The sequence below is a fragment of the Lissotriton helveticus genome, chromosome 11 (genome assembly GCF_964261635.1).
Source record: "Lissotriton helveticus chromosome 11, aLisHel1.1, whole genome shotgun sequence".
In the NCBI taxonomy this organism is placed as follows: Eukaryota; Metazoa; Chordata; class Amphibia; order Caudata; family Salamandridae; genus Lissotriton; species Lissotriton helveticus.
The window spans coordinates 115706179-115731813 of record NC_136072.1 but is presented as its reverse complement, the minus strand read 5'-3'; the positions used below and the strand labels follow the sequence as shown (position 1 = coordinate 115731813).

Here is a 25635-nt window from a genome sequence, read left to right as displayed (position 1 = left end):
AGTTCACGGGTGGAAGATTCAGAAAGGTAAAAGTATGTGCCGCACTATGATTCTACATGGAAAAATCTTACTTTGTCTCGGTGCTCGCCCGCATGTACACCTATTCCGGTATCCTCTGGAACTGGATGTGGCTCGCAGGTGGTTACGGCGTGTGTTTAAATCTTGCTGGGCGGGTGCACTTCCTGACGGGCGACATGATCGGCTCTGCGACGTAGACTGCTGTCTGTACCTGGTCTGAGTCCCTCGGTTTGTGCTCCTCTGCCAGGCTCCTCTCGTCGGAAAACCACCTCTGTCGGTCTTGAATCTTCCCTGTCATCCGGGGCGGCGACAACGTTCTCTCCAGAGACTTGGGGTTTTGAAAGGTCCACGCTCTCGTAATTTGCTGTAATTCGTGCTTGTGATAAGATGACGCAAGCACACTCAGGTCCCAGGAAGTCGTCTTCCTTAAAGGGGCAGTCTTCTTCCAAGAGGTAGCTGGTGTCGATGTAGGTAGTAGGTGGAAGGGGCACAAAACAGAGGAGAAACATAAGGGGGAAGGTCATCGTTTTCCTCTTCTCTCTCCTCGACTGCCTCGCTGTCCTGTCACTTCGTGACAGGTACCCTTGTGACTTGCGGATGCTGACCGCGGGTGTGCGTGGATACTTCCCTGCGACGGATCCTGGTGACAACCTTGCTGCCTCCTCTTAATATTGCAGGGGAACGCCTCCCCTCCTGCTATTGAGGGGTTCCTCAGGGACCGATGTAGGACGTTTAGTGAGCAAGGGCCCTCGGGAGTGGTCCTTGGGAGGCGGATTCCCTTTGGTGTGTCGTGCTATGAACCTGGGTGGTTGATTATACTGCTCTGAGTGGCTGTCCCTGGAGGTCAGGCCATATCCATGTTGTTTTGGATCCCGTGCATTACTGTGTTACGCTCTTCTGTGTTATTCCGACCCCCCCACCTTACGACATGTGGTGAGCTATGTTCTTGGCTTACTCTTGGATTGCTTGAAAGGGTTTGCAGTAAGTTAGTTGTGCGCCACTACATCCATCTTCGGCGCTCTCTTCTTTTCTTGTTCGGGTAATCATAAAGCGCACGCAATGAGCCAAAGATGATGGGACTGCAAGGGCCCCCCATGAAGGGATCAAGAAGCATGCTATTGATGGCAGGTTTGAGGCAACCCTGGCTGCCATAAACACCTTTGGGAGGAAAAATTAATTTGCTTTCAGTGGAGTTGGGCCTTATTCAGGAGACTGACGGAAACTTTCAGAGAGATCGATGCTCTGGAGGGCACTGTGCAATCCCTGACTCTCACCGTCTAATCTATGGACCATTACATCACAGCTCTAGAGGCGCAAACACAGCACCGGGCCATCCGGCTACAAGCCCAGGTGGTTCGTACCCGCCAGAATAATATCTGTGTTGTGGGCCTACCTGGCAATGTCGCAGGTGACTGATTCCCTGTTGGCCTACTTGGAAGATTGGCTGCAGGTGTAGGTCCCAGAAGGCCTTTTCAAATTCTATGCTTTGGAACAGGCTCAGAGTACTGGGGCAGTTGCCTCGACCTTGGGCCCCGCCGGATCTGGTGGTGACATGCCTCTTGCATTTTTTTGAGATAGGGATCACCTCCTGCAGCAGGCACTTGCACATGGCCCTTTTGCAGTGGACAATGCTAAGGAGTCCAAACACCCTGATTTCGCTCTCCAAATTCAGACACAGAGGTTCTCATTCCCAGAGGTGAAGAAATAAATATGTGACTTGGGCCTGCTTTACTCTCTGCTTTTCCCTGCTCAGCTACAAGTTCAGGCTGAGGATAAAGTACATTTACATTTCTTCACTGACCCGTCTGTGGCCTGAGAATGGCTTGATCTCAACAAGCATTTGCAATGCAATAGGTCTCGCACTTGTGAGACTTTGAGCTACTGGCATTGTAAATAACAAATCTTTTATTTATGTGTTGGTTTTGAAAACAGATAAATAAAAGGCATTGTTATTTGAAAAGCCAATAGCTTAAAATTTCGCAAATGCGAGACCTTTTGCATTGCAAATGTTTATTTACACAGAGCAATCTATACCATTTTCTCACTTAGCCTTTAATAGCATAACCTGGACTTTTTCCATAGACAATGCAGCAATGACCACTGAAACCACTTTGATGGCACATGCTTGCAGAATAACCCCTAATCTCTAGCACACACCACTTTCACGTTCCTGTCTCTTCACAGCGTCCTCGGTTTTCACAAATAGAAATCCACACTGAAAGCTGGTGATGTTCTAGTTTTTCACAGGCCTCTGGTGACAGTGCTGATTTGAGAGATATGTTTCTCTTGATCTGACAGTAATTGCAGGACTTCTTACAGAGCCCTGCTGTGGGTGTCGCAATACTGGGAGGAGGGGTGAAGTGCATAAATCTGAGAGATGTCTCTTCTGTGCGGGGGCTTGTCTCTGTGCATTCTAGGTTCCTGAGGCGTTGCTCTCTTGTTAAAGGTTAGCACCTGTAAGAGGTGTAAAATCCGAGGAATGTCTCTGCTGTGAGAGTCCTGTGCCTATAAAGTTTTTGTCACTTTGGGAGTAGCTCTGCTGTGCGGTGCCTATCTCTGTAGAATCTAGTCTCCCCAAGACTTTGCTTTGCTCTATACAGGCTAACTGTGAGAGTTGTGAAATTCGAGGAATGCCCTGCTTTCTGAGGCCTGTGGTTGTAAGGTTTCTGTTACTTTGGAGGTAGCTCTGCTGTGAGATGCCTTACTGTACATTCTAGGCTTCCCGGGTCATTGCCATGTTGTTTATAGGTTAATGCCTGTAAGAGCGGCGAAATTTAAGGAATGTCTCTGCTGTGGGAGGCCAGTGCCTGTAAGGTGTTTGTCACATTGCAGGTAGCTCCGCTGTACGATGCCTGACTGTAGGGATCTGGAGGGATTGCTCTGCTATCTAAAACCTGAGCCTGTTGTCCTATGTAATCTGTACTCTTGTTCTGTTGTCTCAGACCCAAGCCTATATATATTCAGTTTTGCCAATTCCCACAAAGTATTTGAGGTTTTGGGTGTGAGTGGAGAGTTGTAGGGAGGCAAGAAAGTTTTTAAGTCACGAACTGGAAAGACAAAGGCAGGGTGTGGAAACAAAAAAAGCACAAGGACGCCCTTAGCTTTTAGAAGACTGGCCTGGAGCTGGAGGACTTTTGTGCATTTTACCTCAGGGGTGGTGCTATGAGACTGCAAAAGCTAGAATCCTCCGTTCCTTGATTTGTGTCCCGCAGCCACAAGTAGAGGGTGAGGAGGAGAAGGGGGTTGGGGCAGAAGGGAACGACAATGACCGTCGAGCCAGAGCCACAGCAAGGGTCTGGTTTTGCTCTAAGAGCCCTGCAAGAGTCCAGCCATTGGCAAGTAAATCGCTGCGAAAATGTATTAAATAAATAAATGGCCATGGCGTTCGCCGCTCGATACGGTTTGGGAGGTGGGAGGGGCGTTCATTACTTAGTATGTAATGTGAAAAACAAAAGTGAGAAGGAGCGAGACGAAGAGGAAGAAATCGAGAGGGGGAGGGGCAGCGTAGGAGAAGTGAACACTGACTTGTTTAATGACAGAAGAGAAAACAAAAGTAGCGCTAACGTGTTTGGTTGTGAATAAAACCAATCTGATCAGTTTTTGTATTTGTAACCTTATTTTTTTGTTCGATCCAGGGCAAGCTTCCAAGATCCTGCATGAATTTCTTTTTTTGTTCGGCGGGTATTGTTTACCTGCTTCCTCCCGTAGAAGAACCTCTGCCGGTTTGCACTTACATTGAAGGTCTCCAGGATCTTGAGCCTTAGACCCTCGATCTTGGTGACACGACCTCCTTTGACTGTGTGACAAACTTGTTTGCAAAGGGATGCCAGGCTGCATAGTCGCCTCTTACAACCGGGGAAGCCATGGCTGAGCTGCAGGGGGTGTTTATTAGGTGCTGCCAACTACGCTAATAATAAAACAGCGACCGCACCTCCTTTGTATGTGTGACAAACTAGTTCGCAAAGGGATGCCAGCCCGCTTCGCCACCTCTTACAACCGGGAAGCCATGGTTGAGCTGCAGGGGGTGTTTATTAGTTGCTGCTAACTTGGCTAATAATAAAACAGCGAGTGCGCCTCCAGCCAGCGGGTGTGTCTGGACACCGATGTGGGAAGCAGCGACACTGCGTGCACTTCTCCTGTCTCAAACAGCGAGCGCATCTCCGGCCAGCGTCCGTGTCTGGACACCGATGTGGGAAGCAGCACCGTACGCATGCACATCTCCTGTCCCCCTTCACAAGCAAAAGCCACGACAATAGATGTCGCTACGCGAGCAGTGCAGCCGCTAGGCGAGACCTAAAAACATTGTGTGCACTGAGATACCAGATTTGCGGCAGCCTCCGCTCCTGCAATGCCAACAATCTCGGCACAGGCAGGCATCCCGGCCCATGTCGTCACTGAAGGCATTGGAACGAAACAAATGAGGGGGTTGAGGCTGCAGCGTCACTGGGGAGCAGCGAGAGTTCCTCTCAACATCCATCTCCAGACTATCACAGATCTACTTCCGACTCAGAGGACTTAGTTGCACCAGGGCTTGAGAGCACTTTATTGGGGGTCACCCCTGGACGGTGGATGATATTGTTTAATGCTGTTTTTTTGGGCACTTTATTATCATCTTGTTTGCTTCTTTTTCTTTCAGCTGCTGTTTTGGTTAGCGGGATGATTGCATGGATCTTTTATCCTGTGTGTAGTCCTGATCTCGGTAGGAAAGGGGGCGGGTGTGGCTGGCAGGTTGAGCTGGGGAGTCAAGCGGGGAGGTAGAAGGGGTGCTTGCGGGATCCACTAGAATTTTGACCTTATGTGTGCTGCTCTCGCCTCCTTTATCTGGCGGTTCCCTTCCTAATTGCAACCTTCTGTTAAGGAACTAGTTAACCCTTTGGCCCTTATTTGGCTCCTTGGTGGCCCTGTGTGCTGTGCTATTTAGACAGGAGGGTCCTATGTCTCTTTCCTTGGTGTTTTTTTGTAATTTTCTTTTGTTTTCTGACAGCAGAATGAGCGACACCGGGGCAGGACGGGATTAGTGTGGTGTTCCTTTGCCACTATACAGATTTGGAGCTTTGCAGATACTGGGTGTAAAGACATGAATATGCTGAGTTACATTGCCAACTCCTGACTGTTTTCCCTTGGTTCTGAGGTGGCAGATAAATTGGGGGTGGACATTACTAAGCAGGAGGTATGGGATGTGATCCAGCACATGACGAGGGGTATGATGCCGGGGCTAGAGGGTCTACCTATAGAATTCCATTCTGCTTATGCTTCAGAACTTGTCCTTACACTTATGACCTCCTTTAACGACTTCCGACGGCGGGGTCTACTTCCTTTCTCCCGACGTGAAGCCGCTATTTTTTCGCTCCCAAAGAAAGATAAGGACCCGCTCTTCCTTGACGCCTACCACTTGTTTTCAACGATTAACACAGACTTCACAAGCTTGAGGAAGGTTTTAACAACCCGCATGCTCCCTCATATGTGCTCTCTGGTTCTCCCTGACCAGACTGGCCTCCCCTGCTCCTGGCCTTTTTTTTTGCAGAGTTTTATATAGCGCGAACTAGACCCGAACTGAATCAGGTATCAGAGCGCTTTACATAGCACCAGTTACGTTACATGAGGACACGCATTCATTTTAGGCACGGGGAGATGAAGTGATTTGCCCAGAATCACAGGAGGCTTTGGCGCCGTTACCGAGACTCGAACCCAGATCCCCAGGTCCGAGGTCGAGTGCCCTAGCTGTTAGGCCAACGCCTTGGACCAATAAGAGAGCTTACTGGAAAGGAAGCTGGTCCTGTGAGTGGATATTAAAAAGGCATTTGACTCGTTATGTTGGGAGTTTTTATATGCTACCATCTTTGGTATGGGCCTCAGCTTACTTTTGGTCATATGGACAAAGCTCTCCTACACTTGCCCGCTTGCTCTTTGGTCTCCGAGGCGTTTGTGGAGTAGCGGGCACCCGCCAGGGTTTCCCCTTCTACCTGCTGCTATTCGCCGTGACCATGGAACCTTTTGCTCAAACAGTCCGATTGGGACAACACTATTGTGGTCTGCACCGCATTTCTGATTGTTCTCATCTCTCTCTATATGCAGATAGGTGTATTTGATGTGTGCAGACGTTGACTTAAAAGAGGCGGTGTCAGTGCTATCAGATTTTGTCTGTTATACTGGCATGGAGGTCAAGTGGAGGAAGTCCTGGGTCTATCCCCTTCGGGGTGATGTAGTGGATTGCAGGCCTATTCCCACGGTCTCAGCATTGCGGTGGGAGCAACATGCTATTCAATACTCGTGGGTTGCAATTTATAATTTGCTGCAATTATTATTTGATAGCAACTATGGCCACGCTCTGCTTGTTTGAGATGGTCGGTGGCCTTCCGGACCACATTACCGATTTCGGAGAGTGACTGGGTTGCTGTCTCCAAGATGATTGTCCTGCACCTTCTCCTTTATTTGTTGGCGGCCCTTCCGTTTGAACTGCCCCAAAAGTTTTTACAGGCACTCAAAAGTACCTTGTTGTCATTTTACTGGGACACTTTGCGGCAGCGTGTGGCACTCTGGAAGTCACGCCGGTGATAGAGGGCGACTTAGCGGCAGCCGTTTTGGAACGTTATTATTTGCAGAACAATTACAATGGGTGGCTAGGTGGCGGTCCTGTCGCTGAGATGGTTTGGGTACTCAGGAACGTGGATTCAAGTCCAGGGAGTTATTGGATAGTGTCTTGCTGAAACCTGCTCCTGCCTCTAGTGTGCAAAATTCAAATGTGTTGATCAGAACACATACCGATGAGCTGTACAGATGCGAGCTATCGCTCCTGGTTGCTCAACACTGGGCGCAGCGAGGGAAATGGACAGCCGATGTCATGGTACTGGGTGATCTTTTTACTGGAGGCAAACTGTGGCACTTTATGAAACCCCAGGAGACTTATGACCTCCCTGTGGGGTACGTTTTACTCCGCAGTGCACTGGCTTGCAGAAAAGTGAATGGTGGGGTTCAAGAGATGCGAAACCACCGGAGCACGACTGACTCCGCCTTCCTTTTCTCATTACGGATCGGACGAAGGCGGTCACGCTCCTCTATAGAGCTCTCCTGCAGGGCTCCGGCCGCACCTTACAGAACTCTGTTTGTGCTGGGAGGCGGACCTGGAAGAGGGTTCTAGAGCGCACCCTTAGAGTGTCCGAGAATGCCTATTTCAAACGTATCCCTATATACATCAGGCTTATCTCACCCCCCGGAGCATACATGCTATGTTCCCAGCTGTAGCTTCAGAGTGCCCTTTATGTTTTGCGAAGGATGCTGGCTTTTTCCATAAGGTATGGTCTTGCTCACTCTTGCCATTATACTTGGCTTTGGTTCTTCAGGTGGTCAATACAGCCACCGACCGGTACTTGATGCTTAGCCCCAGCTGTGTCTATTGCACCTCCACAGTGCACCGCAGCTTGGGAACCTAGGGACAGATTTCTGGATCAGGCTTTGATTCTTGCTCGCAGAGAACTATGAGCTGGAAGTGATCTTCGGGCAGAGATGTATACAGATGGGGTTTGGAGCTGATGAAGCAGGCAGAATTTGAAAGAAGCGATTTGTAGGGAGGTGGCCAGGTGAGTGGGTAAGGTACAGATTTTGCCTGCTTGGGATATCATACTACTTGGCCTGTCCCCAAGTGGACCATGGGGGATGACTTGCTGCAGAGGAGCCACTTTGGGGTGTCCCGTCACCCACTGCTGACCTGCTGGCCGTGGCCTCATCCCCGGAAAGCGGTCTGTGAGGATCTCTGGATATCGTGGCAGGCATGGGCCCGTGTGTACACATATGTATCAGTGTGCTAGAGGATGGGTTGGTAACTGGACTGCTGAACGGGAGTATAGTGTGATGGCTCCATTGGCATACGGAGTCCCCACCACAATCTCACACCCCCTCATCTGCAACATTGATTCTGATATTACTGGTCTCTCAAATTGTTATTTTTACTGTTTTTTGGACACTTTACCTGATGATTATTTTGTATTGTGTTTTGTTGGTTTGCAATATTAATAAAAATATTTAAAAAATAAACACTGAATACAGCTTTTATCGTACCCGCCAGCATTTTGTCACCCCGAGTGGAACGGGTATGCCCAGACATGGGTCCCGTGCTCTCCATGCCACTGGAATCAAGCTATCCTGGCTGAAGAGGGGTGAAACCCTGAAACAGGTCCTAGGATGCTTGTTTCCAGTCGAGGGAGGACCTGCCTTGGCAGTTCGGGCTGGACTGTTCCCATGAGGCACAAGGTCAAGACTGATTTGCATATGGCTGGGTTCAAACTGGAATGGCATGGTGAGCAAAAAAAATGATGGATTTAGGCCCAGATCTCTGTACTGGGGTGAATGTATGACCTTGTTCTGCATTCTGTCCATCAATTGTTGTTTTTGCATCCCTACAACAAGGTACATGGTTTTCCACTCCTACGACTTGCCCATGTGACAACACTTTATGCTTTTCGGTGGCTTATACTCTTGCCATAGGAAAAGGTTTTGGTTCCAATTCTGAATTCGGTTATTCTAACTAAATGCAAGCTGGCTTTAATCTTTCAGCAACAATTAACATCTGTGTTTGTACAGCAGTTTGCACTTTGTTGTGCCATGGTTACTAGGAGGAGGTATGGGTCCCCAGTCTTATTATATTATTTAAATGTATGGATTTTATGTTAACCTGCTCTTTTTCTTTTTGCATAAGGACATCTTAACTGAATTTATCAATAGTATGACTGTATGATTTGTTTTGTAATTTTTCTATATTGTGGTAAATTTTATGGTAAACTAGCCGAATAAAGAATGATTTTACGACTGTAATAGATACTCTGCTATATCATTTAACTATTTATCATTTTACTCCTCAAGTATATGGGCTTCATCCTCTTTCAATGATACCTATGCTCTTTTTCAACCGTACTGTCTGTACACAGATTATTGCCTGGACTACTACTCTTGTTTTTGGTGAATGGATGCCCAATCAGCCAAAGAAACATATAAAACACGCAATTGAAGGAGTACTGTGACAAGCTGAACAAGCTCCCCACATTTTAATCAGTGCTAACTTTTTTAGTTCATCCAGGTGGCTCAGGTCTTTAACCTGTAGCGAAAGCATTGAATAATCAGTAGCATCCTCCTGGGATTTCACGCGTATAGCAGCATATGCGCATGTATGTTCACCCACATAGAAAATTTAATATTTCCTTACGTTTTCAAGGAAACAGCACATTTTACATGAAACAGTTTAAGTGAGACAGCTTCAGCCAGCAATCTTAATAAAAAAAAAAAACCTTTCTTAATTTTTAAGTAATGAGAGCAGATACCATGCAGAATATTGATTGTTCTCCACCAAATGAAATCTAAGAATTAAAGGTGGACTGAAGTCAGCAGCAATGGCATGTGGCCATAAACATGTCAGTAACATGGAATCAAAGGGACATGTGTTGTGCAAAAGTCATGTATCATTCAAGGCGACTACCAAATTGAGACTACTCACAAGAAAAAAGCATGCACTAGGTAAACATTTTAAGGTGATGATTCTTACCATGTCCCTCTTGCTTTTTGCTAGTGACTCTTTAGGCAGGTTGCTCTCCCTACTTTGAGATTCAGCTCTTGATATATAGTCTGCCACAGTAACTGTTGGATAAAAATAAGTTGAGAATGTAGAAGCTAAATCTGCATCAAATTTAAATGTTCAGTAATACTATATAATAAAACTAAATGAGAATTGCCAAAGACCAAAAATTAAAGTTTGGGATGCAGGATACATTCCTAAATTATTTAGATTTAACTAACAAAGATCAGCATAGTAATCACAGTTTTAATTTATGAACTATGCAAGTTTTCCAAGCATACTAGAGAAGGAACACATTGCTTGCCCATTCATGAGTTTGATTATTTCTATCCCCAAATTAACTTCCTAACTAACTCACCCAAATCCACAAACTGGAACGAAAAGACATTAAGATGCACCTGGAGTTGGATTCAATTGAAGTTTTAGTTAGCAAAAACCATAAAATAAAAAAGTAGAACCAGACGCAAACTTGACCTTTCCCCAGGTATGAAAAAGAAACGTTAAACACAGATATCTGAAAACCATCAAATAACAAGCAAAGCAAAACCAACAGGTCTTACCCGTTACACCTATTGGCTTTGTATAGTGCCAACCACAAGGTACATTTCTTCTTTAAAAAAATAAAACCGATAATCAAAGAAGGGTGCTCCACAGGCACGTTCAGCTGTCATCTTGAAATTATGTTTCAAGAATACAAATAATTAAAGATGAGCACCATGTACTGAACATATGGCACAGAACTATGGACTAGAAACACTTAAGACTGAACTGATTAGCAACCTATTGAGTAAACCAAATAAATACAACAACCAGCTATCGGCAGAGCAATTCCCCTATAATACAAGCGATCAGGCGCATGTTCAGTTCAGCAAGGCATCCAGTGCAGAAACCAGGAGCCCAGTCAGTGCTCTAAATGTAACAGCGTGGAGGATAATGCAATTCTTCCTACAGCTGCTTCTTATATTACAAACTTTATTAATGCCACTCTTAAAATTGGCATTTGGGTCAGATCTCTTAATAAAAAGTGGGTCACCATGAATATGAAAAGTTATCACTGGATCACTCCAAAATAACAACTACAGACTGATCCCTATTTCTCCTCTGCTACCAAAGATCTTGGGAAGTTAGAATCTACACAGGCATTTTAAGAAAAATACAGTGTTTCACAGTCACCAGCTATGATCATGTTCCACATAAAAAGTAGTAACACATTCAACCACCCACATCTGCAGCCCAGGATCGGTGAGGATTGGTTTACTGCACACTAATTTGAGATTGGTTTAAGTGAAACTCATTAAAAGGGCATTCTAAGTGAAATTAAGGTTGAGTCTCACAGGGTTCATGTTTATCACAACTTATGTTTATATGTAATTACAACATCATGTGCTACTAGACTCCAGTGTAAGCTACACTAATGAGATCAATGAAACCAGCTTAAAACATGACCAGGCTAACCACCAACAAATCTTCAATAAATGTAACAGTGGACGAATGACAACTAGCTACGATTGAAGGGTTTTAAAAATGAGATACTGTAAGAAAACTCAAGGAACAGCTTTAAAAAAGTCCATATGAATCCATCAGATTGTTAGGCATATGGTTGCCTATGGCATAAAAATTAGATTTTTAGATGTTATACTGCACTCCCATTAATGCTGTAGGGTTCTCATCAAATTACCAAATCACAATGATGCAATGAATTAGGCATTTTCTTGTGGAGAACAATACAGCAGCCATTGTTAGAGTTATTATAGGTCTGTCGAGCAACTATTGTAATGCTTTTCTCCGTGTCATACGAAACCTATCCTTACACAGTTATACCATGTATTAATGAATGCAACTATGGAAAACTAATCCCTTTTAAACATTTATCAAGCTCTTTTTTGGGAACGTGCTAGTCTATTCAAGGAAGGGAGCAAAAATGTACTAGCCATCTCGGTTTTAACACTAAAGACTGGTCCTCTACTCCAAAGATAAAAAAAAGTAGGTAATCAATTATATATATATATATATATATATATATATATATATATATAAAAATTATATATATCATATATATCTTAACACTTTCAGCTCTCCTCACAGACGTGGCGCTGCTTATTGCTGTGCGTAGCCTCGCGGTTGAGCTACACCGCAAATAATTGTCATGCCTCTTCCTTTCGGGAGAAAAACATGTCGCACTCCGGTGATGGTGTTCAAACTTAGATTAGTTTATTGCATTCGCTCCAAAACGTCAAAATCTTGAAATTAGACACAACTGTTGGGCTAATTGTAGGCAATGCACCTCAGGTAACATATTGTCGAACACCGAACCTAAGAGATCGACTAACAGATAGTCATTTCCAAAAGGAAAAGAGCAAAACATGGCTCAAGGGGTTCAAGAAATTTTGCAATTGTAAAGTGTGCCAAATCGCCAAAAACAAACAAAATGTAATGATGGCAAGTGGAAAAATTTGAAATATACAGGAATTAATAACATGCAAGAGCGAATACGTTGTTTATGTAATCGAATGCCTGTGCCAACTCAAATATGTTGGCAGCACCATATGTGAACTAAAAAAGCGTGTTCTAGAACACGTAAGGGCAACTGTACATAAAGAGAGGAGCAATGCAGTTGCCAATCATATGGAAACTCACCATGACAGCAACTGGAAAGCTCTAAGTTTCTACGGAATTGATACAGTGAAGAAGCAGACAAGAGGCGGAGACAGAGAAATAACTTTGAGACGAAAGAATCAAGATACATTTTAAGTTTACGCTCACTAACCCCGCATGGATTGAACCAGAGTGAAGAAATGTACATACATCTATAAATACAATTTTGTACATAACTTGTCAGGGTAAATCAATTAAGTAAAGTTTTTTCAAATTTTCTATTTTTCTTTAGGAAAAGAGGATGTAGTAGCACTATTCAGTCTTAACTCTCGGAAAATCAGACTTTTTAAGGTGATTTTTATTTTCAGTCACATTGAGTTTCACAATATTTTTTGTTAGTTAATTTAATTGAAGTAGTTTGAAAAGACTAGAAACAACAATCGTAAGAGGGCCATATGAGAACAGTTTTAAAATCTAATGACAAATATCATCCAATAAGCTTGCATTCTATGCCACTGGAGGCAGAAATGCTATAGAAAACTTGTTGTAAATATTGGAAATATGCAGATACTTATTGAAAAGGTGAACTATGCCACTAGGGGCATTTATGTCTGCAAACAGGTCAGATAGTGAGAGGAGAAAAGATCTAGTTGAGAGAAGAATTGGCACCCCGTTTAAACAGAACAGTGTATGTAACAAATATTTACTATCAGGTTATAAAGATGTGAGACTGGCATCAAATTATTATGGAATTTTCACTAAAGATTTGGGTTAAAATAACTTTAATGCAATGTGTTTTATTTATGTTTTCACTATGCCACTACAAGTACCATTATGCCCTGTTTTAGTAGCTACAGGAAATGATGTCAGAATGAAAACACTTTATAAGCGTAGCAAAAAACACAGGGCGTTACCGTGATCAAGATCTCAGGGGAGATTGAAACGCGTAGGTGTGTTTTTCACGTTTTGGAGCGAATGTAATAAACTAATCTAAGTTTGAACACCATCACCGGAGTGCGACCTGTTTGTCTCCCGAAAGGAAGAAGCTTGACAAATATATATATATATATTTATAACGGCTTAAATGGAGGCGGGACAACATGGTGTCTCATGGACTGTATGCCGCCGAGGAAGGGAGATGCCCGAAACGCGTCCGGATTAAGCAGCTCACGTTTACTGGCAAAAGCAAGTGTTTGAACCTGAATAAAGCTTGTTGGGGAAAGCATTTGTGGTGCTCGAGTGCTTCTTACTTGTTTGGACACTCCCCAAAGAGCGTGAATATATATTTATATATATGAAAAAAGCATATACCATCAATATGTAGGTACATTATTAGCATACCAGTAGAGAAACATGAAATCAAGAAACAATTTTATATCTTTAGAATGGAAAAAACAAATTTAAAAAATAAATAAAAACTCTTCAAAAAATAGAGGCTTACCCTTTTGGAACAGATTATGTAAGACTACCTGTCCTACAGCTGTGTCACTGCAAGTCGCCAGATCCCAAAAATAGTGCCAGGTGAAAGTAGTTGTGTTATTCCATGTTGAGGCACAGCAAACTTTTTCTGCGGGACGCTTGCAAACAGGGTAGCACAAGAGGATACTGCCCTCACGGAATGTGCTTTAGCTTTGGTCATGAGTGTTTTACCCTCTTTAGTATGGCAGAGTTGAATAGTTGTGGCAATACATCGTGCAATAGTTTTCTTCGTGACTGAAGCACCCAGTATTAGAGGCTTATATGAGACCAACAACTGATCCATTTTCCGTATTTAACATCTCATGAAAGAAGAGATCTCTCCGCAGGTGAGGATGAATTTGGAAAAAATTAGTGGGGAAGAACTGCCTCAAAGGTGAAACTGAGTTGGAACTTTCGGAATAAATTTAGGATTCGTTTTAAGTAAAACGTAGTCGTCAGAGAATTGTAAGTAGGGTTCTTTTATAGTGAATGCCTGAATTTCCCTTACCCTCCTTGCAGGGGTAAGAGTGAGAAGTAATGACACTTTCAAAGTAAGAAATTTGAGCTCTATTTTGTGAATTGGTTCAAACAGTGGTTTCATCAGTGGAAAAAGGACTAACTGGAGACGCCATTCTGGCGAAAGAGTTCGAATCGTAGGAAAAGTCCTGAAAAATCATTTCATGAATTGTTTGATGATACGAGAAGGACTAAGAATTTGAAGTACTCTTGTAACGGGAAATGGTAGCGAGGTGGATCCTCACAAATGCATACGCCAGTCCTGATTTTGCCAGAGACAGAAGATAAGGCAACATTTGTTCCAGAGATGAGAGTAGAGGGTGGATGACGTTTTGAAGGCACCAAGAACAAAAACGCTTCCATTTCAATCTATACGTTTTGCTAGTGGACTAAGCTCTAGCTCTAGAAAAAGACATCCATACGGTACTGAGGGATGTCTAGATCCTTGAACTCATTGAATTCAGGTGCCAAGCATGCAACTGAAGAGAGGCTGGATGCAGATGCAGGACTTATCCTTTGTTCATGGTCAATAGGGTTATGGTCACTGGAAGGCGATGAGGCTTGGACTTCGAGAGTAGGAGTTCTGTGAACCAGGGTTGGTGAGGCCAACGCGGAGCAAGAAGGATCAGCTGGCATGGTTCTCTTTTCATCTTCATGAGAACCCTGGAAATGAGCGGGCATGGGGGAAAAGCGCAAGCAAAGATTCCTGACCATTGTATCAAACATGCATTCCCCCATGTTCCCAGCTAGCGAAGAACCAGTATTTTAGTTTCTCTTGAGACAAGAAGAGGTCTTAATTGGGAGTTCCCCATTTCTGGAATATGAAGTTGAGGATTAGCTGATTGAGTTCCTACTCGTGACATGTCTGACCCATTCTTCTCAAGGTGTCTTCTAGATTGTTTTTGACACCCGGGAGATGTTGCGCTTTGATGGAGATGCGGTGATGCAATGCCCATTTCCAGATTTTCTACATTTCTAAGGATAAAATCTGAGACTTTATCCCTCCCTACTTGTTGAGGTAGTGCATGTAAGTGGTGTTGTCTGTTTGAATAAGGACTGAGGAATCTTCTATCCTTGGAAGAAATGACTGAAGAACTAGGAAAATTGCCCTCAATTCCATGAAGTTGTTGTGCATCTTAGAGCGAGACACTCCGTTCGCCTCTCACTTGGAGTTCCTGTAGGTGAACTCCTCAGCATTCCAGTCAGGCATTCGTAGTCAGAATTAAGTTTGGAAGTGGGGAGAGCAATGTCAGACCGCAGAGATTGCTGGCAGACTGCCACCAATGAAGTGCTTTTTAGGTCTTGCAGTGAGCAGAACTGTCGCACAGGGAGAGACCTCTTGGAGGGGGCTCCAAAATCGCCCTAGGAATCGCACACGCTTGTGCGTGTGCTTTTCCTTTTGGGTGACGTGATTGGCTTTTGCGTGCGTCTTTTTATAAAATACTGCACGCAATTGGCCAAAGGCGGACACATTGCTCCACCCATGGCCTATTGGTGTCTATTACGTGCTCCAAAGGCCATGTGGTTTCAATTATGGTGCCCAGGCACGGGCGCGATATTCGAAACCACGTTTCGCTGTGCGCACCACTCGCGTGCGTGGTTTTTTTCAACAATAGAGATCGCTTTCACTGCCGCTTGTTTTTTAAAAAGCTTTCCCATCGTACTGAACCCCACGGACCTCGGAAGGATGGACAGCGAAGGAGTCCTTGCAGCGACGCGAACCCTTACGCGCAGATAACACTGGGTGTCAGCGGTAAGCAGTAAATTCACCAAGGTGCCTTCCCAGCGTGACGCGTTCGTAGAGTTCACAAAAGGACTTCAGTGAGCAGTGTCATCACAGACACGGTAGTTATGTCCTGGGCCGCTTCAGAAAAAGCGTTATGTATTACTCTGGGAAGTGATTAATTTAATTGACAATTGAGAAAATAAAATATTACAAATGATAGATCCAATTTCATGGATGAATAGTTAGATAGTGTAGGGTTGGAAATCTCACTAAGGATAGCTGTAGGCAAAAAGATGGGAGAGTATGCTGGTACCCAGGATGCCCACGGCTCGTGGCAGCCTCTGTGCCCAGGAGCAGTGGGAGATCTGTACTCGGCGATCCTTTACGTTGTACACGCGCACCAAACACGATCCAATACACGCTGTGCACGGCGTACATCCCCCACACCTTTATTATGCTACTTGACGTGTTGGGAGATGGCAACTGTATTTGTATTTCGTGATTAATGACCTAATACATTTATTCAGATTATGAACACGTCAGCAATAAGGAACCACATGTTACATCACGATTAATAATCTGTCTGGAGCTAAGGATCTCCCTAACACACATACCCAGCTGATAATGAAAAGATATTCTATACTACGTAAAGATTGATTAAAGTTAAACACATTTTTCATTTCCATTCAAAGAAGGTCTAGTGACTGTGTTTGGAGACTGCTTTCTCAATCTCAGTTTAATATTACAGTAATACGAGGGAAAGGGTGCAAAGAAAGGTGGGAAAGGTGTGAAAAAACAGACATGCTTTGGGTGGGTTTGGAGGTCTGCTAATGACGTTATACTGGTACAAAATGGTGTGGTGATGGACGGAGCATCTGAACTAATCAAACACTCACACCCAGTCAACAGATCTGGGTTTAATCCATCACCGTTCTTTAGCCCACTCTGCCACCCCAGTTCAGATATGGCCATATGCAAATCAGTCTGACCCTGTGCCTCATGGGAACAGTCCAGCCCGAACTGCCAAGCCATGCCTTCCCTGGACCCGAAACAAGCTTCCGAAGACCGGTTTCTGGCATTTCAGCCGTCTTCAGCCCGGCTTGCTTGAATCCAGTGGCAAAGTGAGCAAGGGACTCACGTCTGAGCATACCCTGCCAACTTATGGCGAACAAAACGGTACAAAAGGGGGTGGTGGTGGACGGAGCATCTTAACCAATCAAACACTCACACCCAGTCAACAGATCTGGGTTTAATCCATCACCGTTCTTTAGCCCACTCTGCCACCCCAGTTCAGATATGGCCATATGCAAATCAGTCTGACCCTGTGCCTCATGGGAACAGTCCAGCCCGAACTGCCAAGCCATGCATTCCCTGGACCCGAAACAAGCTTCCGAAGACCGGTTTCTGGCATTTCAGCCGTCTTCAGCCCGGCTTGCTTGAATCCAGTGGCAAAGTGAGCAAGGGACTCACGTCTGAGCATACCCTGCCAACTTATGGCGAACAAAACGGTACAAAAGGGGGTGTGATGGACGGAGCATCTGAACCAATCAAACACTCACACCCAGTCAACAGATCTGGGTTTAATCCATCACCGTTCTTTAGCCCACTCTGCCACCCCAGTTCAGATATGGCCATATGCAAATCAGTCTGACCCTGTGCCTCATGGGAAAAGTCCAGCCCGAACTGCCAAGCCATGCCTTCCCTGAACCGGAAACAAGCTTCCGAAGACCGGTTTCTGGCATTTCAGCTGTCTTCAGCACGGCTTGCTTGAATCCAGTGGCAAAGTGAGCAAGGGACTCACGTCTGAGCATACCTGGGAAAGACATGGCTTGGTAGTTCGGACTGGACTGTTCCCATGAGGCACAGGGTCAGAGCTCATTTGCATATAGCCAGTGTCTAACCCAGGGTGGTGTGGAGTGCAAAACAACGATGGATTTAGGCCCAGATGCTTGTACTGGGGTGAATGTATGACATTGTTCTACATTCTGTCCATCAACTGTGTTTTTTGCAATGACGTCATACTGGCCACATCGCAAGCCGATCACAGCCGGTGCAGGAGGTAGGGGGCTATGTGTGTGTGGGGGAGGGGTTAGAGCAGGTGAGGGGGCCTGTGTAAACAAATGGGCACAGGTGGTGCACTCGACAAGTGATTGTGTGCATAGGTGTCTATAAGTTCTCTGCGAATGTGTTTATTTTTGTGCATGTTTATGGAAGTGCCTGGCCTCCAGAGGGGCCCAGGTCTCACAGCCTGGCTTGCTGTCCTCTTGGAGTTGGTGTCTAGCCTTGGCGACTATCGTTGTTACCCTGCACATGCATAGATGGGAGTCTTCTGGGTCTATGTGAATGTGATGTGCACACGTGTGCCTCTGCGGGGTCTGTTTGAGTGTGTGTGTGTGTGTGTGTGTACACAAGTGTGCTTGTTTGCTTCCATAACTGTCTGGCCTACAGAAGCCCCAGGCCTCAGTAACTGTCCTAGCCGCCGCAGGATATGTGTGTGCACGCGTCTACATGTGTGCACATGAGTGTAAGCGCCTGGCCTACCGAAGCCCCAGGCCTCAGTAACTGTCCTGGCCGTGCAGCAGGATATGTTCGGGTGCACCCGTCGACATGTTTGCACAGGAGAGCGAGCGCCGGGCCTACATAAGACCCAGGCCTTAGTTCACTGTCCTAGCCGCCGCCGTGCAGCAGGATATGTTTGTGTGCATGCGTCTATCAACACTTGGCCTCTCTGCATACACGGACTAATGTGGCACCCATCCCTGGCTTCCGTTCATTCGGACCAAGGTAGGGGCTTGTGCAAAGTACCCGGCCTCTCTGCTCAGATGCCCTGAGCTGATGGTGCCCATACACGGGTGTTGGGACAGTGGACACTCGTGCGCATGTGCTCTCTCTGAGCCTGGGTGTGTAGTGGGGGACGCTGGTGCCATGTATGACCTTCCAGCTCAATTGAAGGGCTGCGTGGGGGAAGGATCAATCGACTTCTCCACTCAGACTGGAGGGTTGTTGCCCACATCTGCCACATCTGGAGACAGACTGGAGTGCAGGGTGGGGAAGGAGGCGCTGGTGCCCATCCCCAACCAGAGCCTGTTTTAAGGATTTTGAGGGACAGTGCAACACACATTTTGTGAATCCCAGGTTTGGAATGCTTTTGAATTGTATTACCTATTTTTTGCTATATCAATCACGATGTTGTTTAATGATGAATTACAGGATACAAAAATACACAGAATGAGTGGAGTCACGCATGTGTGTGTGTGTGGGGGGGGGGGGGGGGGGGGAGTGTCATTAAAAGATAGGGGTCCTGGGTAATTGCCCATTTTCCCTAAGCATTAAAACACCTCTGTGACCCCCACCAGTTAGCTTGGACAGGTGTGTTGAGAGTGTAAGTAAGCTGTTGGCATTGTAAATGACAATGTATTTTATTTATCTGTTTTATAAACAACACATAAAAGGCATTGTCCTTTACAGCGCTAATAGTTCAAACTCTCATAAATGCGAGACCTATTGCATTGCAAATGCTTGTTCATGATAGGAGTGATCCGAATAATGTAGTTGAATGATCCGGTCACTTGAAGTAATTGGTTGTTCAACTGCTCTTGGAAAGGCCTCATTCTGAGACGTGCATGGGGGACACCATGAGAATAGCGGAGAACATCATGCGGAGTAAGGATTTGAAGAGTCGAATGGAAGCAAACTATTTTCTGGATAGATTGTGAGCTAGTGACGTTATGGTGTTTTGCCTTTCTTTGGACAAGAATGCCTTGTTTCAGAGGGTATCCAAAGTTGCTCCAAGAAAAGTTATCCTTTGAGAGGGTGTGAGAATAGATTTCTGGTAATTGACTAAAAGTCCCAGAGAGCGAAAGAGTTGTAGGCAAATTGATATGGTTTCCGAAGTCTGGTGAAGGAGCTTTCACCAGCCAGTCGTCGAGATATGGGAAGATCTGTAGGCCCCTTAATCTTAGGTGTGCTGTCGCAGGATCAAGACATTTGGTGAAAACCCGAGGAGCTGAACGGAAACCAAAGGGGAGGAACTTGAATTGATTTAGTGAGCGATAGCTAAAGTGAAATAGAGAAACCCTGGGTGTTTGGGATGGATAGGAAAATGGAAATAACCAGCTAATCCGAATGGTTCAGCAGCTGCAATATCTCCTGGAGAGTTAACATGTGGAAGGATTTTTTCTGCAGGTATTTGTTGAGCTTTCTGAGATCCAGAATGGGACGCCATTCGCATGTCTTTTTCTTTACAAGAAAAAATAAATAAATCTGGAGTAGAAACCCATTCCCCTTTGAGAGTGTGGAACTTTATCTATGGCTCCTTTTTGCAGCATAATGACTGCCTCCTTTCTGAGTAACTGAAGATGGGATGGCAGATATTTTTGTGGGGATGAGGAGGCGGTTCTATGACAAACTCTCAGGTATGGCCATACCTAATTATATTCAGGACCCATTTGTCTGTAGTAATTTTTTGCCATTGATTTTAATAGTGAGCAATGCATACTCCTTTGGACAGTAGGGTAGGGGGAAATGTAACAGGCACTGAGGCATCGTCACTGTTTTCTAACAGCATCTCTGGACTGTACGGGCGGTTTATGTCTGGGTTGTCTGGAGTATGCAGCCTGTTGTGGTGCACAATAAGTTTGTTGCTGCCGGTAGGAGGGACGAAATGATTGGTAAGACTGAGGCTGGTATCTTTGGTAGCCTCCAGAAAATGAGTAGGTTCCTTTTCCACGAGCTCTACGACAGGAGATATTTCTATACTGGAGCGTTCCCAAGGATCTAGCAGTCTCGGTGTCCGCCTTAATGGCCTGTAAGGTGTCATCTACGTGCTTTCTAAAAAGCATCTGGCCATCAAAAGGCATTTCAAATATTTAATTTTGCACTTCAGTGTGGAAAGTAGTCGCCTTCAGCCAACCCAGACGTCTAAGGACGGCTGCCCCAGCAAGCTGACAAAAAGCAAGTGAAGCTACATCCATAGACGCATCGATGATCTCGGAAGCAGATCTTTCACCATCTAACAATAACTTCCTTGCCTCTAGCTTTTTGTCTTTAGGAAAAAGGTCCAAGTATTGTGCAACATCAGACTAGATTGGGCGGTCCCATCTTCTCAATATCGCTAGGGCATTAGCCGCTTGCACAGTAGGGTCTGAAGTGGTAGTAAACCTCCTGCTGATTTAATTCAGGTGCCTACCTTCTTTGTCCGGTGAAGCGGTGATATGTACAGAAGGATTCTTTGACTTTTGCTGTGGGGCCCGAGTGCCAACTGAGTCTGGTTTCGGGTGTCCTAGCAGACAGGCTGGCGCATCATCAGGTACCTTGTATTTTTTGTCTCTTTGAATCTTCGCTGAAGAAGGTTCTGAAGAGGTTTTTTTTTCATGTTTTGAGGCTAGATGAGATTTTTCCTCAGTAGGAAAACAACACTTTTCTTTTTGTGAGGTGCTGGAGCCTCATGGTGAGGCTTTTGTCAAGCTTTTTTTATGGCCTTCAGTAGATTCCTGTGACCTCTCTCTAATTTTATGTTTTTACAGAGGTGTGAGAGGTACCACTTTCCTCATCCTCAGAGATGATATCAGATTTTCTTTTAAGTCTCTGTAACCAAATCGGCTACCTACCCTCTCTGTCTTTTAGTGTTTTAGTTGAAAAGGTTCTATACATTTTGCAGTCTTTTACTTTATGTTGAGGACATTAGCAGTAAATGCAGATTTTATGGGGATCCTCTGCATGAAGTCTCGTCTTACAACAAGACCCACCCCGATCTGAAGAGGCCTTTCTTAGAAGAATCTGACATGGGTTTCTGGAAAGTGGAGAACTATCAGGTGAATGAAGGAAAAAACTGAGCAGAGCTCAGGGAGACTCCCTGTCACACAACCTGCAATAGAAAATCTGAGGAACTCCGCCTCTCCTGGGAGTGTTCTACAGGGTGCTGTCACCTGATTGGTTATAACTTAAGTTTGGTTCTTTTTAAAAAAATAAAAAAATTATAAGGCATTGCAGTCTTTGGGTATGATTTTGACTGCTTTGAAAGGGTACCATGAGGCGACAACTGGGATGATTCAAGCATGTGAATCTACGAACGATCCAATATTGGAGAACTGAGGATTCCGAGATACTTATGGATTTGGTCATTGACTGTCTAATGTGACTAAAGTATCCAGCACTTAAGATGAGAAATTGTGACCATGCCATTAACAAGTAGCCATGACCAATTATTCAAAGGGACTGGAACCGGTTAAAGCCTTCTATACTTATACACCAGTCCATAGCTAAGGTTACATTTAAGCTTAATTATTCATGTTGTTCATCTTCTTTATTACTATTCCCTTGCCATACATGCCTACATTCACATTGGTGCTGCTCAGGATGGCCTATGCTTCAAGGGGATGGGGTTTGAAAAATCAATGACCCACACTGGAAGCATAAACCCTGCTCCCTCACCTCAGAGAGAACATTGGTGCTTCAACCTCAAGGAAAGTGAACCCTGGTTGCTCAATGTTTCCTCTTTTAAGTCAGATGTATGTGGCACCTGGATCTGAAACCAACTTTTTATTCTTAATTTGGATTCAGCCAATGCAGCTACAATTGCATCGTCTGGGATTCTGACAATACAAGTGTCTTCAGCCTTTTTGTGTTTTTTAGGGGCCTAAAAAGAAGTCTCTCGGGTAAGGCTGTTATCCATTATTTTTTTGTAGAGCAGTTGTTAAGAGATTCATCGCATGTTGCCTTACATCACCTACACGTTTTTTAAATCCTCATTTGTGGCCAAGTTTGTTTCCTCTGTTTCCACATCTAGTATAAGCCATGTCCCTATATAAATAGACATGTTGTAACCACTGGGTTATTAATAGGAGCCTTATTGTGCTTAGGTTTTGATTCAGTGGAAGGCTTGAGAGGCTAGGTTAAATTTCATATAAAGGTTTTTGCGTACACAAAAAATCATCGGCTCTGGATATTCACATTGATGTTTTTATGGGCAAATACATTTTACTCCCAAATGACGATCTTCACTTAATTTTAAGGGCATCAGAGATCAAACTGCCGACACCTTTAGAAAATAAACTAAAAGGTTTTGTCAAGGTAGATTACTAAAACTATATCCTCTGTTTGTTAAGGGCATCCAGCACATTTAAAAACGTTTATAATGTAAGGAATATTGTAACCCTTCACTCCTCAGGGGATAATCTTTTTGAATAATATCAAAGAAAATTACACTATTTCAAGTTATAACAAATGGCCTTTCTGGAAGTCCACAAAAAACTGTAAGTAATCACATAATAAAGTGTGGTAATATTCTGGATGCTCCTTACGTGTGTAAGCCCATAAACAGATTAGATTTTTCTACCAAACCTTCAACAATTAATATGGTGGTAGTCAAAAAATAAAAATCGCAGCTCTAGTTTTGTCTACATTTTCATTGTAATGAGGGATTTTAACCTCTAACTTGAACAGAATCCTTGACAAAAAATCCCAGTAAATAGGCCCAGACTCCAATATTTACACCCTCTTCTGGCATCCAACCAGATAAAAATTCACCAGTAATGCTCCAGTGTGCAAGTAGGCAGCACTGTGAGGTCCTGTAGAGACTCCTTAATGCCCAGAAGTGACAGAGAGGAGCCACATATAACTGCCAGCCCTGTGCGGATGTCAAGTGTCTGGTACCTTTTTCCTTCTGGATCCTCATACACAAAGTATAGAGCAAACTGTTGGGAGTGTGCTGAATTTCTTGATGTTAAAGAGGCTACTTTGCCGGATGGGAAAGTGGAAGGGCAGTGAAGAACCTGATGTCAGAAAGATTATGTATCCACCAGAAAGTGTTAGTGAAGAGAAGTAACTTGTTGGTCTTCTGATGGATACTTCTAACTCCATTGCAGATTCCCCACTTTTAGAATGGATACCATAGCAGTACCTCCCCAAAGGATTAAGCTCACACCAAGTGTTTGAAGTGATCTTAGTGCTGGAGCAGGCTATTAAGGCAAAAGTGTTTTGTGAACAAATGAATTGGAGCCCATGCCGCAGCCTTGCAGATGTCAAGAACAGGTACCCCTCTCGCTGATGCCCTGATGGTGGCCTTAGCACTTGGGGAATGGGCCCAGAGGGGGCTGGCTTTTGGTATTCTGATGCAGAGGACAGGGTCCTCATTTGCACTGCTTAGCCTTACTTAACACCAGCAAACCCCACAAAGGGCTGATAATTCTTGTGATAGTACTTTGTGCCGTAAATGTAAAAACCTGTGACCGGTCATCTCTTTCGAGGGATGATGTGCAAAAAAAAAAACACTGACAGAGTGATCGGTTAATCAGCGTGGGAGGGAGTCACGACCTTTGGTAGGTAGGCCATACAGGTACTATGTATCATTTTGTCTGAAAAGGTGGTGGTGGTGTAGGGCTGCTGCAACAAACACTCCAGTAGTTCACTCGAGGTGTGCTGACATAATCGCAAAGATGAAGACAGTCTCAAATGGCAAATGTCCCAAAGAACAGCTGTGCCCATATGCTCTAATGGCATGCACATGACAAATGTCAAAAACAAGTTCAGATCCCAACGAGGTGAAACAATTGGTTAGAGAAGGGGGCAAGTGGGGGTGGTGTAAGTGTCAGGGAACATGCAAGTCAAATCCTTGATAAAACACATCACAATCAGTGACTTAAAGACAGTTGGCTAGGTTAACAAAGAGAGGCTAACAGATAACTTTTCACTGTGCCTATGAAAAAACCTTTGAAGGGAGTCAGTGCTTTAGGCACCACACCAGTCAACACATTTTTCCCAGCGACCAGTGTTGATAAACTTTGTGGACTGGTATGTGGCCAAAAGGATGACAACAATTATCTTGGTTCGCAAATAAATGCATTTAGTTGCACCTTCTCAATCTCCATGCATGGAGGTGTGGGTTGTTGCGACTCAGATGCAAGACCATGCCCTGATGATAAGACAGGAGTCATTTCTGAAGTGAAAACTTGAATGGTTCACGAATGCTTAGGGTCAGAGGTACCGGGTATGACATTCTCCTGACCCAGTATCTGGAGATAAGAATGACTTGTGCCTGGTCTGTTTTGATACTTGTCAGAACTCGCAGTAGGAGAGTTAGCAATGGACATCTTTCCTTGCCAGCTGAATGCCTTGGTGTATAGTTATTAGTGGAAATTTCAGCATGCAGTATTACTGACGCTGCATGTTCTAGATAGTGGCGAACAAATCTAGCACAAAAAGATACACATGGCGCAACTGATGCCAGTTGTCTCTTTAATTAAGACTTTGTAACCATTTTAGTAAAACCAAAGAATTCTCACGTCTCTGGGTAAATGAGAGGCAATCCCCCACAGACAGCAATGATCGCAGGCAAATTTTCCAGATATAAGGTAAACAGTAGGAGGGTCTTTCTTAGCCACCGAAAGTGTTAGCACTTGATGGCTTTCAATGTTTTCTGTGCTATCTACTTACCGGTAAATAAAGGTCCAAATAATTTTTGAAGGCCATTATAGGCGATGGACATAAAGTGGTATTTACTATACTAGGCTCTATGTCAAATTCAAACTCCTAGCAGCTCCTACAGTGAATGTTATTACTTGACTTTGCTACTCAAGTGCTTAAAAGAAGTAAGATGGATATCCAGATAGAGTGCAAAAGTATTGGTAGCCCTGGGACATAAGAGGCAAATGACAGTACACATAGTGGATATAAGCCAAGGAAACCCAATAGCTGGTACCTTATAATTGGCATGTACTTTACGTCACAAAAAGTAGTCATATTTAGCTGAAGACGGCTGTAA

The 25635-nt window shown here is 44.4% G+C and overlaps 1 protein-coding gene across 7 annotated transcripts in view; it reads right to left on the bottom strand.

The window, feature by feature from the left end:
- Positions 1–25635, bottom strand: part of FXR1 (FMR1 autosomal homolog 1) — a 343266-nt gene that overhangs the window by 5097 nt on the left and 312534 nt on the right. For all 7 annotated transcript variants that reach the window (XM_078665656.1, XM_078665660.1, XM_078665655.1 and 4 more), the window contains one exon: positions 9551–9642. In XM_078665656.1, coding sequence (XP_078521782.1) covers positions 9551–9642 — 92 coding nt within the window. The remainder of the gene's footprint in view (positions 1–9550; positions 9643–25635) is intronic.